Raw genomic sequence first — 15779 nt, 5'->3', positions numbered from 1 at the left:
AAACAATTGGTTACCTACTTTGTCAAATTTACTAATTCTCAAGGTTAGTGTACAGGTAGTAAACAAATATAAATAGTATACAATAGTCAAATAAGGTTATAGGTTTTGCAGTTTTTTTTTAAGTAGTCCCGTCAAGGTTTTATTACTGGGAATCGCACTTGGAAAAACGTAAACAAAATTCATGTAGCTATGGGAAAGTTAATAGTGTCAGACTGTCAGCATATAAATAAAAAGTACTCTGTACTTATAACAACAACAGAAGAGTGCGGAGAAGAATTCATTCAACCGTGACCTAACACATAATATCCAATTCCACGATTACAGCGACAATGTAATGTAATAGGTATCACATCTTAGCTTTGCGGTTGTGGTTTTATTTTGAATAAATGTTCGAGCAGTTGATCTAAATCAGAAAAGCGAAATGCAGAGAGACGGTTGCATTGTAAATCATAAAGTTCTACAATTTCGGAAAAGTGGATCGCTGAAGGCGTCTTGCAAAAATAGTAACACGATATTTTATACTTATGATTTTTTTTTTAAAATTACTTCAATTATAACTTCATTTATTTCCAGGCCGAGCAGACGTTTTCAAACGGCTATGCATAAGGTTAAAAACCAGAAAGTTGTATTGTCGCGTAGCTGACGAGAAATCGAACCTTCTACACGGCGAACATAGGCCCGACTATTAAAGTCTATTCGGTTGTTCTGATTTTTATATAAAGATACAGTTTGTAACTATTAAAATGTACACGAATTATGTTGTTTGGTTGAAGCTTTTGCTGTTACAACGCAAAAACTCATTAGTCATTAGTATTTCATTCTTTGAGCACCTACCAAGCTTACACTTGGACTACTCGGAATAAACTACTTCGGCTCCCGGAAGGAGGATCTTGCAATTTTCGACACATTATATTGTTGTTATTATGTCTGCACGGCGTTTAAGTCTGTGTTAATGTGAACACTTACCGGATAGCCGTCGGTTCTGTCTGACCAGTCCGGGCGGCGCCCTCTGTCCGTTGCCCAAAAGGAACGCGTCCAGCTCTTCTTCGGTCCACCTTTCGGTCATGTTATCCTACGTGGGTTTTCTTCTTGTTTTCCAATTTCTTTCCGCCTGTTCTTAAGCGTATGTCTCGCACTCCATTCAGTAATTTTTATCGTCGTCGCCGAAGCTCTCTGCAAAAGACAAAAACGCAGCGTTATCGAAAAAGGGTACAATACTACTGCCCGGAAGACGGGTTCGTAGGGGAAGAGGGTGGGGAAATGTCGATGAGTTTCAAAACGACAAAGTCCGACACTGCGCCTCCGATGAGCGTACCTATACTGTTTATCATTAAGCGTGCGGCTTTTAATTAGATCGTTTATATCCACACACCATCGCCGTTATAATAATATAATATAATAATACCTACAATGAGCCGCGCACTTGCGTTGGTAGGCGATGTAACGGGGCCAAAACACATACGCTCAAGTGATAATAATTACACGTTGTATTATTATAATAATATTATTGTTTTTAAAAATTATTATTCGTGTTTTAATTGTGCGTATACTTAATCGGCGAAACATGTGTAATGTGTATAAAATTTAGTTCAAGGAATGGCGCGCGACCGTTTCGGCCATAATACAATATTATATACCTTTATTTTGTATGTGTATGATATTTATAACGTCTTCATATATATATTTATATATATACATTTTTTTTTATCGGGTACCTCGGTGAACCGCTTACTCGTCGCCTGCGCAAGTAGCTATGCTGCTATAACAATACTATAACGTTATATAACAGGTATGAATAATATGATTAGTATTGCCGGTCGAACATCGCGTACGCGGGTCGACCTGAGTATAAATACCAAGGACTTGGAAGGTATTAAACAATAATCATTATTGTTGTAATGCGTCGTGGATTCGCCGTGTAGGTATATGTGTAATCCTGGCTCGCTCTTTTTGCACACATGGGCTGTGTCCCGGCTCTTCGGCGCAGTTCCTCTAGAACATATCCACTCGGATAATACAAATTTGGCTAAACAAACGACCCGTCGCTCCGAGGAGATGTCAACGAAACAAAATAAATAATCGACTACATAAGAACAAACACGGGGTCACGTCAACCGTCCGAAACGAATCAATTAACATAATATAAAATACACACGGTAGCCGTCGTTCCGTCGACCGCCCAGTGTTAAGTACCCTTCACACGGATTACGCTATTGTTTCGGGTGTCATTGATTGTCTACCATTATAGCCGTCGCCGTAACCGCGCGAACCGACGTCAGCTGAGCGCGGCATACTTCCAGGGTGCAGTCAAAACAGTTGTAATGAAGTCCCGCTACAATATTATTATCATTTTACTGTGGTATATTAAGGTTAACTCGAGATAAGTTCATCACAGAGTCCGGCGAAAACGACCTACCCACTCGCGGTGCGTACGCGCCAAAATCCCACCGAGAGAAGATTTACCGATATTTTTTATCGCCGATTTTATGTAGATAGTTTTATGACAGTTTTTATGACCCATCGAAGTGTTTCTTTGAAAGTGATTTTATCGTCCAAATATTTTTTGTGCGATTTATTTGGCCTAACTTTTGGTTTATATTTGTTAATGAGCTTGGTAAACGCTTTAATGGATTTAATAGTGTTATTGTTTTAATTTCTTCCGGGGGTTTCTTTCCTCTAATTACCTTAATCACAATAGTTCGTATATACATTTATGAAATATTATACAGAGTTATGTATCAAGTTAATAGAGTATACATATTTATTCTTTAAAAAATACACAAGGCAAAAATTTCCTTCAGTTGCTGCTGCCTATTAAACTTGGAGACTGCTAACATGGACAGCTGTTTTGTCGTCGATAGCTCTGAAGTATAATTTAATAAATCTATAATTAAGTCTATTTATAAATTATAATTAGTACAATTGGGCTAAAAAAACCATGACATCATAAGTGAAATCGGTTGTTTCTATTGGTTGTAACTAAATATTATCAACGCGTTTTATCAACCCTTTTTCAGTTTAGGTTAGATTAGGTTTAAACTTTAAAGACCATCGTGACACATTTTATCAGTTTACTCTCTCCCGAAAAATCTGTTCCGGGTGAAAAATTTTAATGTTTTCGCCAAATTGTTTAACGTTAAAAAATAGTGTTTGTCTAGGGATTCAATATGTTCTTGAGCTAATATTTTAATCAGATTTGTATCAACATTCGTAACCAAAAAAACGAAAGCTGGGACAGTTAGATAAACAGCCAGAATTATAAGAATTACAAGAACTAGAGATAATGGTCGTTTTAATAGTCATTAGTCCAAGTATTACACAATTGGTGACATAGATGACTAAATTCCATACTTATACAGCCAAAATTTAACTATATTAACTTTTTTTGTGTAATTTGTATTATTATTATTCTGAGTTCAACCATTTATAAGTATTACCTACTGGTAATTAACTTAATAACAATTAACAATATACTATTGTCTATTTGTATGTGTAATAAACAATTTTTTCTAGATCTATTTGCAGAGATATTGATCATTTTAACTATTAAAGTCTCTCGGAATCGTAAGCTGTCTGACAAAACAACTATGTAAAAAACAGAATCAACAGAAAACGTAGCAAGTCAATTATAATAATCATTAATAGCAATCTCTATTTTTTACGGTCTATTTTTAATAGGAACACCTACTTAGTCAGTTCATATATATATTCGGTCAAATTGTTTTTTTTCCAATTACTCATATAAATTGTCAGTAAATACATATGTTGGTTTATGCAGAGTCATTTTTAGTACAGGAGAAAATTACATTTCACACTCGAAATAGTCAAAAATAATAATTAAATTAAAAAATGATGTTTAAATTCTTAAATCTTATGTTTAAATTCTTGAGTGACAATTTGAAAACATAAATAGCGATTTATATATGTATACCTCTTTGTGCTTTAAATAAATGCCAATTTATTTCTTTGTGTCTTAGCACGTTTAAATAATTTAGTCTTTACATAATATGTAATTGGTTATGAGAATTATTTTTATGTCCATGGATGGCTAAAAGACTTCATACCATTTTGTTAAAAAAATGCATAATTTTATTTTTAGCACTATTAATTGAACGGAAGAGTGTGAAAATTATATCGGATCTATCGGATAATATACTTCGATTTTACATGACTGACTCAAATTAGCTCCTCTGATTTTTCCAATTCCTTGCGTCCAATTTGTCCAACTTGTCAGGGACAATCTTGAAAAATACAGCCCCTACGACGGTGTGATTTTTAAACCAGTTCATCTCAAAAACTATGTTCTTAATTATTATAAATATTTAAAAGAAAAGAATGTTCTAGTAAAATGACCAATGACACAGCTCACACGTGAATAAACGGTCACTGGGGGCACGGGACGCGTTGTGTAAGAGACCTTTATGCGAAACCCGAATGCTTTTTAGTGGTTAAAAAAATAAATAAAAACCACCCCTTTTGGTGTCGTTTCAAAATTGTAGACTTACTTAACTGATTGACGTTACCAGCACCGAAAACGTCCAACAAAGTAATAACACTAACAGACGGGCGGACGCACTATCGCGACCAAATAGATTGTGGAATTTTAATTTTTTTTGTCTATGGATTTTTTTATTTTAACAAAAAAAAACAAAAGAGAAACACTGGGAAAAAAGTCACAATTATATTTGAAAATAAGAATTCTACGCACTGGGCGAGAGCGAGTCGAGCGAGGACATGCGGTGCGTACCGTATCAGAAACCCGACTTGGGCGGTGTACACGCGCTCACACCGGTTTTGTGCGGCGCCATAGGGTCATTGAGAAGCGCGGTGAGTAAAATAATAATAATATTAATACATGTATACCTAATTTAAAAAAAAAAAATTATTTATACATGGTTATATTATTGTTAATGGTAATGGAAAAAAATACACATGGGTAATAATATGTGACATGGCGCCGCGTTGCGTTTCACTGCCACCACCAAAACGACAAGTAGTCGCGAACCAACCCATTCGAGGGGAAAGAGGATTAAATAAATGTACCAAGCCAAACAGAATAATTGTATAAGAATAATAATAATTAATAATTATTAATTAATTATAAATATATAATTTTGTTTTTCATCTAATAAATACATTTTTTTCTTGTCAACTACCGGTTCAAACCCGTTGTCGCGTTAATTAATAAATAATATAATATTAGTATTACGCTACTGTGTTTACGACAAACCGTCGGATGAATAAAGAACAAATAAAAATAATTTGTTACTATACATAAGAAATAACGATACCCTACGTGCAGAGCAAATCGTCGTTCATCTGCGACGGAAAAAAATAAAATAATATGACGATGTTTAATAATAATAGAATATTATAATGAAATACCTCATCGATATCGTGCAAAATATTGTTATAATAACGGCGTGACGTCACCGAATAATTTAAGTATAATAAATATCCGCGGTAGAATGGCAAAAGTTGACAAAAAACGTCACATTTAATCAATTATTTTATACTTCACCTCCCAACACACTATATTGAATTATTACTGTCCAAACATAAATATTTATAACAGATTTAAATTGCTGACTTAATCATGTAACAAATACATGTTTAATATTTTTAGAAAACACAAAACGATTTTAAAATGTTAGTGTCAATTAGCTTTTAATATCCTGAAAATTAGTAAAAACTGATTTTACATAATACATTATGCCACCCTACCACAGATATATAAAAATAAATAGAGATATAAATAAAAACAAATTTATATTAATTAAAGGCCGAATGGTTTGTAAAAACAAGTTTAAAACAATTATTATTAGCTTAGGTTATTGGCTTAAAATCTAATAAATGTATCTTATAAGTATAATAGAGGGCGTTTCGATAAAACAATAATTGTTGAACATTAAGGACCTTGAAGTCTTTAAATAAATTCTCTAATGTCTAGGTTTTTTTTGTAATTATTTTTATAATACTTCTTTGCGCTATTAGTAGGTTATTACTTGCAACTATTCCTACACCACCCCAAGCTGTAACACCGTATTGGAGAATTCATTGAATCATGGCAAAATAAATCATATGTACCTAACATTGATTTATCGACTACTTTCCTAGCATTTATATAAGAATAGTTTAATTTTCGCATTTTATTAATTAGGTTTGTTATGTGAGTATTCTGTTTGGGTGGTTTTCCATTTGGGGCGTTTTCTAATGTGACACCAAAATATTCTCAGTTTTTTTAATTACATCACATAAATAAATTTTAGACTTGCAGTTTAGTTTGTGTATTTTTATTTCGTAAAAATGTGGCCGAGTTCTTTTGCTTTGCGTAAAAGCTACACATTTTGTTTTATTGAAATTTAGTCTTAAATCGTGTTTAAGAAACCATCCATTTATTAAACACATATCAGACGGCGTATTGGCCCAATTTGTTTCGGATATAATTAATGCCGTGTCATCTGTATATTATGAGAATAGTTTACCATGTGTATTTAGATTGCCTAATGCCGATAGGTATGATATGTATAAGATAGAAGATAGCACAGTGCCTTGAGGAACTCCGTTGGTGCTTTCTAGTACATTACTTAGTTTGTAATTATTTGTATTGATCGAACTGCATAAATGTCCGTACCTGTCCTTAAGTTTTTATGTACAAACCTATTTTTATATTTATATTTTAACTATATAAATTGTATGAATGGCCAAATCTACACCACGCTTTTCCCCAAAATTTTCTCGATTTTGAGAAGGGAATAAGTGCTATGTAATATTATTTTAAAAACTTATCGTACCTTAGATGTTTACATAATTAACACCTGTTTTCTCGGGTGATTCATTTTTTCTAAGACAAGACCACCATTAACCTAATTTATGTACATTTTTTTTTATCGACAAGGTCAAGGATACTATTGTCATTGTTTCAATATAATATTTATTTTTTATATAATCGTAATAAATGATTTTTGTTTTTTATGTTATGGAATTTCATTACGAAGAATCTAACTGTATTGCTCCCGCTGCTCACCCCGCAATTGTTTACTCATGATGTTAATTATTATTCCCAAGGATGTACTATCGTCTAATTGTTTGCTGGTTTTGTGTAAACCTAATTTATATTTATAAAAAAGTATGTGTAGGTAGATTTGACATTGAGGGAAAATATTTTGCAAAGCTTATAGGCAACCTAATGGTACTACAATGGATGTATATAAATGTTCTTATTTGTATACTTACATGGTACCTAGTTAAGTCAATTGATAAATCGGTAAATCGATTTTAGATGATATCTATACATATAGGTGATTTCTTTATCATGGGCCACTCATTATCTCACTGGGTTTAATTAATAATTAATTTTTTTTTTCATAGTATTGTTCATATAATGTGATCTCAATTTTCCACAAATGATTATGTTTCTTCCCCCTCCTGCCCTAAGCTTGAAACTTCAATAACTTTAAAAGTAGTTATCCAAAACTGGTTATCGACCAGTCAACATTTTTAGTAGAATATTCTTAATTTAATAAGTTTAAAAATACATACGTTACCATTTAAGTTTCAAACGTTGCTATTAAAAAGGCTAGTTTGGGAGGGGGTAGAAACATAATAATTTTTGGAAAATTGAGATCACATTATATAAAAACACTATGAAAAAAAAAATTAAATTATGTATTAAACTCAGTAAGATATTGTCTGGCCCATGATAAGACATTCACCCTGTATAACAATTGAGGAATATTATAACATGTACCAGCTATGTGCTTAAAATAATAATATTTGTTATTACTTACGTTACAATTGTTATTTATTTATATTAAAAGTATTAATTGAATGGCGTTATGCAGAAAGCAACCATCCCACAATGTACTTTTTGGGTATAATTTTAAAACAATGATAGATAGCGCTGCACTTTAATGTTGGTTTGGTTGTATTTTGTAAAATAAGTAATCTAAAATTGTCTATCTCGTTCTACTAAACTCTCGTTTTTCACAACTTTGATGGATAATTGCTTTCTGCATAACGCCATTCAGATATACCTTGTAAGTTCATCCATTACTGCAGAAAGCAAGTATGGGCTTACTGCTGCTAACGGCTGTGAAATCCTACTCCAGTTTTAAAAAAGGTTTAGCGCGCCGTAATTTCAAGTTGAAAAATATGTAAATTATTTGTGGGTTTTACTCGATTTCGAAGGGAAAAGAGTAAACCTTTTAATAATTGTAAAAACGATACCTTTTTTAAGCTCCCGAAGATAATTAAATATATCATTCGCGAAAAACTGATTCATGTTTTGGAGTCTTTAATTTTTAAAACATACACGTATAATAAAAATATATATACATTTATACATTAGTTGAAGAAATATGTAAAATCAAAAGTCTTCACATTTGACTAAGGCTTTTAACTATTATATATTAATGTACTGGACAATTAAACTAAAGGCAATTGTTATTGATTTTTTTCTATAAAAACCAAATATACATTTAAATTTGTTTACGAGAATTATCCCATTAACTTCAAAAATACACAATGTAGTTATTCTGTATACAAATTAAAAATTAAAAATATTTTATAAAAACGTTATTTAAAAAACAAAAGAATAAAAATTGGAAAACTGTATTTTTTTCTATTCGTTTATTAAATTCAGTTTTTTCTGTATTTATAAGGCTTTAACATCTGGACCGTTTGCACAGTTTGTATTTACAATTTTGAGTTACAGCACATCAGTTGTGGGACAATGAACCTCATACTGTCACTATGCGTAGACTCCAAATGTAGAAATGATACAAGACACATATCGTCATTGCCGTGAAAAACCCTCCTATGTGCTAAAACCCAAGTGTTCAGGAAACACTAAAACGATTTATAGTAAGTAATACTTAGGTTTTATTTTTCATTTATTCTACAATGGAGATAGCACGTTGGAGATTTCATCATACGATAGCTTATTTTTTCTGTATCCAGGGATACCAAAACCTCACTATCGTAAAATAGGCACAAACATAGGAGGTTTTTTCGCGGCAATGATGATAATATGTAGTAAAAATAATAAAGAGATTCATTTAATACGTCATAATTAAAAAAAAAACAAGTATCAAACACTTATGCACAAACAACAAGTTTATTAATAACATTTATTAAAAAAACAAAAAAAATCGTTAAACATAATTATGTACTGTTAGTAACAAGAGCACAGCCAACAAATTTCAATAAGAATTCGTGATCAATTTCATAAAATAACAATATTAAAAATTTTAAATAAACTTACTAATTAAATTATTTTGACATGGTCGAAAACAATTTAACTAATATTACTAAATCAATAATCACTCAATTTTACCCATCATAATTCGTTCAATATCTGCTATTTCTTTGGGACAGTTTGCACTCAACACTTCAATGCCTTTGTCCGTCACTAATATATCGTCTTCAATTCGTATACCAAGGCCCAAAAATTCGTCGTGTACCAAATTGTTGTTTTGATTAATATAAACACCTTAAAAAATCGAAAATTGCAAAAAAAAGTTAACAAACAAATTCATTTGAAAACCAATTTTAATTTACAATAAAAACTACTCACCCGGTTCTATAGTGAAAATAAACCCGGATTCAGCCTTGATATTTTTTTAATAGTGCCGATATCGTGCACGTCCATGCCTAAATAATGACTCACGTGGTGAGGGCATAATGTTCGAGATAACTGAAAATACAAAAACTTAATATTTATACAATATTTAAAAAAATATGTTAAACGAACCAATTGAAAACGTTGTTATAAGAGTCTATTATTCTACATCCAGTTACGATAAATACCTGTCTTTAGACAAAATTACTTGCTAATCGTTATTTTGTTTCGAATTATTTTTTATTTATTAACCGATCAAACAATTTATTTATGTATTTCAAATACATTTTTTTTTTGTTATTTATTATTATTGTTTGACTTTGAGATTACAGTCTTGCCGAATGAAATAAAAATGGTTCATAAAAATTCATTAACATTATGGTTATTGATTTAATTTTTTGAATGAATGAAGCGATTTTAAACACATTTATAAATAATAAATACAGTTTTAAAATATTTAAAATGAACAATGTCTTCTGTTTTAAAAGTTACTTAAGTTAGTTTTTGTTTAAAAATATTAAGTTATTTCAGAAAAATACTAATTATTTATGAAAATGTATTTCAAATTGACTAAGATGTTAATGTTTTTTATAAATAGTAAATAAACAGATTAGCTATTATTTATCAAGTTACAAGTAATATTATTTATCAAAAAAAAAAAAAATGTATTATTAATAAAATGTTGCCCAAATCTGCGTGAAAACGTAAACGGACAGGTCAAAAACAGTAAAAAATAAAGCCAAATAATTCAAGGTGTTGAAATTATTCAAGAAAAGATAATCATAAGTTACCATTGACAAGTCTTTAGATTCTTTGGTATTCTTTTTAAATATGTGTGCATCAGATAGCACTCGTCCTAGTTTAAAACACATAGCTTCGTATAAAGCGTCCAACGAAGGATATGCTTGACACATGTCGATCAATTCTTTTTGTACAGTCAAAGTGGCTTCGTACAATGTTTTCTGAGCATCAGAAAACTTTCCATTTGCTGGCCACGTACGGGATATGTCACTCGAGTAGCCATGATATTCGCAACCTTATTAAAATATTTTCAATTAATAACGGAACATTGTACAATTAATCATCAAATAATATTATAAAAATAAAAACAAAACACAATATTTTTTTTATACCCGCATCTACCAGAATCAATTCTCCATCTAAAATTTTTTGTTTGTTATCGATATAATGCAATGTAATGGCATTGTTGCCGCAAGCAACCACAGGTGGATAGGCGAGATATTCGGCTCCTCCCATTCGACATTCAAAGTCTAACCTAGCGTACACCTCATGTTCCGTCGACCCGGGTTTTGTAGAAGCCATAGCGCTAATAAATGCTTTGGACGCTATTTGACAACTCTCACGCATCAGTGTTTGTTCCGCAGGTGATTTATACAAACGTAATTCATGACAATGATTGTCTAAAGTGTCGTCAATCTACAGTATTAAATATAAATGCATTAGACTGAGAACAACTAAAAAAACTGTATAATCTATTCATTAAAAAATCAAATTTATTATACATTATAATACTCCGAAATATTTAACTTACATAAATTTTACTTTCGGCAGCCGCATTGTTTACAGTTTTATCAACAAAATTTTGAACTTTTTGTTTCTGATTGTACCATAGCACACATTTTTTTTGAGTTCCGATTTTATCTGTTAGGAATTCCGATAGTTGTGGCAAAACTTTGCCGTCATCCACACCGAATATATGAGGTGCTTGATCAGCTCCTAAAATACATTTCTACTTATAACAAAAACCATAAAATAATTTTGAAAAAATTTAAATTTAAATAATATTAACTTACTTGTACTAGGTCCATTCCACAACTCAAATTGTGGGTCATGCGGTTTCAAAAATAGAGTTGAAGAAAAATTTTCATCGGAATTACCAAATAATACTAATGCGCAATCTGTTTCTTGACAACCGCTTAAATAAAGAAAATCCGAATTTTGACGAAATGGATATGGGATATGATCGGACATGTATTTTCTAACAGCTGATGGTATTACGATAATATGATAATAATCACTTCTAGTGCTTGTCACAGACTTCATTAGTTTTCGTCGCCTGACTAAAAATTCTTCCCTTTTTATTCCAGAAACAAGCTGCAAAAAAAAAAAATGTGTGTATACAAAATTACTGTTTGTAAAAAAAAACTTGCATTAAATATTTTATTTTTAATTATATATGTTACTAGATTTATGAGTTTTTGGTATGAATTCACTTTTTATTTACTGAATTATAATGCTTTCTACAAATGATTACACATCAGAAATCTACTTTAAAAGTTATAACTATTTGAATTTTAGGAATTATTGTTATGCTAGTAGGCAAAATACTAGGGACCTCATGTCACAACACAGAGACGTTTTTAATCACTTATCTGTATAGTGTATTTTTTTTAATCTTATTTTAAAAATAATAACACACATTTTACTTAAAACATTATTATTATTACAGATAATTTTGGGTAGAGAAAAAAACATATCTAATGTGTGAAAAAATAATTACGCTAATCAATTCTACACTTACTTCGCCTTCACACAATAAATGGGGATGAGAATCATAAGTAGGTTGGCCACAAGTCATTGTTCTCACCAGTTTTCTGGCACTAGCTAGATGATTGCATCTTTTACTATATTTTAACCAAACATTGGTCAACTTTCCTGTGTCATAAAAATAATCAAATAAATGTTAGGATATAATAACTTGCATACAAAACTGGATAAATTATGGTCACCTGTGCAACGGCCTAAAGTTGATAAATTTCCATAGGGATACGTCATCGTCTTTCATAAAGAAATGTCAAAAAGTTGATCAAAAGAATCCTGAGTATAATTATATCGCGTTAAGTGTTTAATTATTTTTAAAAAAACATATTGGTTTATGTCCAATTATTAGAGACAATATTGCAATCGTGTCGGTTTAGGTGATTTATTTCTTGATAAAGCAACTTAAAGAAATTGCGGACCTCATAAGTCATAAAATGCTTACAGAAGAAGCACAACAAAGTTTATCGTGCTTTCGACATGTCATCTTCCAAAAACTAGTTGGCACAAAGAATTATTGATTGATTGCTAAACTGATAAAAATTGAAAACGGATAGGTATCATTACTCTTGTTTGACCGGTAAATCGCATCAGTCCGGTTTTACATCAATTTAATTTTCTAATCTGGTGACTAAGGTGACTGGACGTGAGTCACCGTCTACAGATAAAAAAACCCATACGTTTATCATTACCGAGTTTAGTGGCTCATAAATATTGTTACTGATAACTACTGATCAAAATACCTTATCAATTTGAACTTTTAATACATTAGAATAATAATTGTCGTCCATTATTATTACTGCTACTATTGTTTTATTTTGTGAATTAAGAATCGATCGTAATCCGTTCAAGTTATAACAAATATTTCATATTACACTAGTCTGTTTGAACATCATGTCGTTGTATCCGTCTTTGGAAGAACTAAAACTGAACGAATTGGCCAAAGTGAGTGTTTTTGCAAAATTAACTATGACTATAGTAATAAAAAATAATAATTAGTTCACAACAACAATAATGAGTTTTTTGAAATTAATCAATGGTTATCTACTAGGAATAGTTTAAATTGTTTATAGTTTAATTGACGGTGTGGTTAATTTTAGGCCCAGTTCAACGCCATCCAAGAAAATGATAATCCGCCGCCATACCATTTGGCTATATGTCCGCCACATCCTTCGGCTATGGATCAACAGTCGTTGAAATCTCTATACCCGTTGCTGAACGATTTTTCGGGAATGGAATTGGACAGCATAGCTCAAATGGGCACCGTAGCTATACCGTTTCAAAGTCCTTCTATTCAAGTGACAAACGGGGTTCGCAAGGTAAAGTGCTATATATTTTTATACCTACTGGTCGAATTATTTTGATGTGCCTATAAACCACGATTTCCTCAGTTGGTATTGTGCAAAGACGCTAAAGGCCAAGTGGGACTGAAATTGTCAGCTATAAATAATGGTATATTTGTAAGCGTCGTGGTCAAAGACAGCCCTGCTGCGTTAGGCGGATTAAGATTTGGTGACCAGGTATTGCAAATTAATGAAACCTTTGTCGCCGGTATGAGCGTTGACAAAGTCAACAAAATATTCAAAGAATGTCCACTGAACGACATTAACGTGATTGTCCGAGACAGGTATGGAAAAAATGTTGGCTGTATTTATTATTTTTATTATTATTATAGCGTGATATTTTTGTCTAGACCTTTGGAACGATCTATTAACTTGTACAAAGATCGTGCTGGCAGAGTGGGATTTCAATTCAAAAATGGCAAGATCAACGCAATTGTCAAAGATTCATCCGCTGCTCGAAACGGTGTACTTACAGATCATCAGCTGTTGGAAATCAACGGACAAAATGTTGTTGGCATGAAAGACAAACATATACTAGAAATTATATCAAACATTCCTGAAAAGATAACCATAACAATTATTCCAGTTTCAATTTACGAACACATGATCAAAAAGTATGTGACATATAAGAGACAGTTAAAAGGAAATGTAAAAAACAAAACAGAGATTTAAAAAAATATTTTACATAAACTATTAAAAAAAAACTCTTATAAACAATAACATTTTTTATAACATTCTTGAAGTCTATTAAATTAAACACATTTATTTCAAAATGTGTCAATTAACCGGTGAAATACAAGCTAGAAAAATAATTGTCTTGAGGAAACCAAAATTACTTCTCATAACTTATTCAAAAACACATAAATTATAAAGTAGATTTTACTAAATCTGGTTTTTATTTAAATAAAAATAATTATAAAAAAAAATAAAATATACTATAACATTTCAAAAATAAATTAATTTTGAATTTTTATTTGAACAAATTTAAATGAGAAATAGTATCGCTGCTTCGCATTAAAGCTAAAATGTATAATAAATCATTTTTTTTTTTTTGTGATTAAAAGTTCAAATAACAAAATCAAAATAAATATTTATTAATCGACTTAAACATTTTTTAAAATTAAAAAAAAGTTATAATACGCTGTGTATTATAATAGAAGTATACAAGTAGATTATTTGTAGTTATTAAAAAAATAATAATGAAAGTTAAATCAAACAAATTATTTGATGAATTTTTCAGAAAATATATTATCAAATAAAAATGTGTTTAAACTATACTTTGTATTTTTTCAAGGTCTTTAAAAAATTTGAATAAATGAGTTTATTTTTCGTATTTATACCAAGCTACGATGAAATATATATATTATAGCTATTTCTATTTTAACTTCCAAGCAGTTGCATCTTAAAGCATCTTGTTAGCTATTGTACTACTAATAACATGGAGGTGCGATTACACCCCCATGTTTTTTCTGTATTAAAAGCGATGTACCATGTATGTGCTTGGAGGTTAAATATTTGTAAAATATAATATTACGTCTTATGTTAAGTATAGATAAATACTAAATTTACAATGTTTTGTCGTTTTTCAGAATTGCGCCGTCCTTGATCAAAAATATTATGGACCATTCTTCAATTTAAAAAAAAAAAAAAACAGAAAAAACAAACGAGAACAAATTTTGTTTATTTATAGTTTGTATTTCCATGTAAAAGTAATATCTATACGAAAAAAAGTATTACTAACTGTTCTCAAAAAACCCATTCCTACTTATTAGTAATTTTTACATAATATATATATACATTTTTTTTACTACGAATAGTATCTTTGAAAAGCCAAATTTTTTTTTAAATTTAATATTTTTTATTTTATCTTTTGTTGTTTGTATTACGATTACAGTACAACAAATTATTGCAATAGCTGTGCAATTTTATTGTTAGTTAAGGTGTATGCTAAATTGATTTAAGATATTAAAAAAAGATTTTATGTATAATATTATTTGTTTATGCTTTTTAGTTTTTTTTCATATTCTAATATTTTATGTAGCCTAAACAACTATCACTATTTAGATGTTGTAGATTATTTTCAATAATGTTTTATGTGTATTTGAAAAACTTATTTGAAAATTATATGTTATAGGAAATAAATATGTGCATTACTTGTCCTTTTTATTATTGGTAAAATTTCCTCGCCTAGGAAAATATGAAAAAAGATTGAAAGTCAAATTGTATTAGTATTTACAATAATGTTAAAAAATTAA

At 30.4% G+C, this 15779-nt stretch overlaps 3 protein-coding genes across 3 annotated transcripts in view; 1 reads left to right on the top strand and 2 right to left on the bottom strand.

The window, feature by feature from the left end:
• LOC126844095 (organic cation transporter protein-like) overlaps positions 1-4763 on the bottom strand; it is a 45469-nt gene extending 40706 nt beyond the window's left edge. The window contains exons 1-2 of the mRNA XM_050581968.1: positions 4506-4763; positions 967-1173 (exon numbers count right to left, since the gene is read on the bottom strand). Of these exons, the coding sequence (XP_050437925.1) occupies positions 967-1066 (100 nt within the window). The 5' untranslated portion in view covers positions 1067-1173; positions 4506-4763. The remainder of the gene's footprint in view (positions 1-966; positions 1174-4505) is intronic.
• A 4336-nt stretch (positions 4764-9099) lies between these two features.
• On the bottom strand, positions 9100-12837 carry LOC126837993 (xaa-Pro aminopeptidase 3-like). Its single transcript, XM_050572050.1, is given in 9 exon segments — positions 9100-9493; positions 9578-9619; positions 9622-9697; positions 10414-10658; positions 10756-11059; positions 11175-11359; positions 11437-11737; positions 12165-12298; positions 12373-12837. Coding segments are annotated over 9 exon segments (1503 nt in total). The 5' UTR covers positions 12419-12837; the 3' UTR covers positions 9100-9323.
• A 57-nt stretch (positions 12838-12894) lies between these two features.
• Positions 12895-15572, top strand: LOC126837998 (syntenin-1-like). Its single transcript, XM_050572062.1, has 5 exons — positions 12895-13126; positions 13282-13500; positions 13573-13808; positions 13875-14138; positions 15114-15572. Exons 1-5 carry the CDS (start codon positions 13076-13078, stop codon positions 15160-15162), a joined length of 819 nt encoding a protein of 272 aa, XP_050428019.1. The 5' UTR covers positions 12895-13075; the 3' UTR covers positions 15163-15572.
• The last annotated feature ends 207 nt before the right edge of the window (positions 15573-15779 follow it).

This window comes from Adelges cooleyi, unplaced genomic scaffold (genome assembly GCF_023614345.1).
Source record: "Adelges cooleyi isolate 19-005CV unplaced genomic scaffold, UGA_ACOO_1.1 ACOO_flye_CR_arks_rails_tigmint_CR_PRNA_108, whole genome shotgun sequence".
Classification (NCBI taxonomy): domain Eukaryota; kingdom Metazoa; phylum Arthropoda; class Insecta; order Hemiptera; family Adelgidae; genus Adelges; species Adelges cooleyi.
The sequence above is the reverse complement of the archived record's forward strand: the minus strand, read 5'-3'. Positions and strand labels throughout refer to the sequence as shown.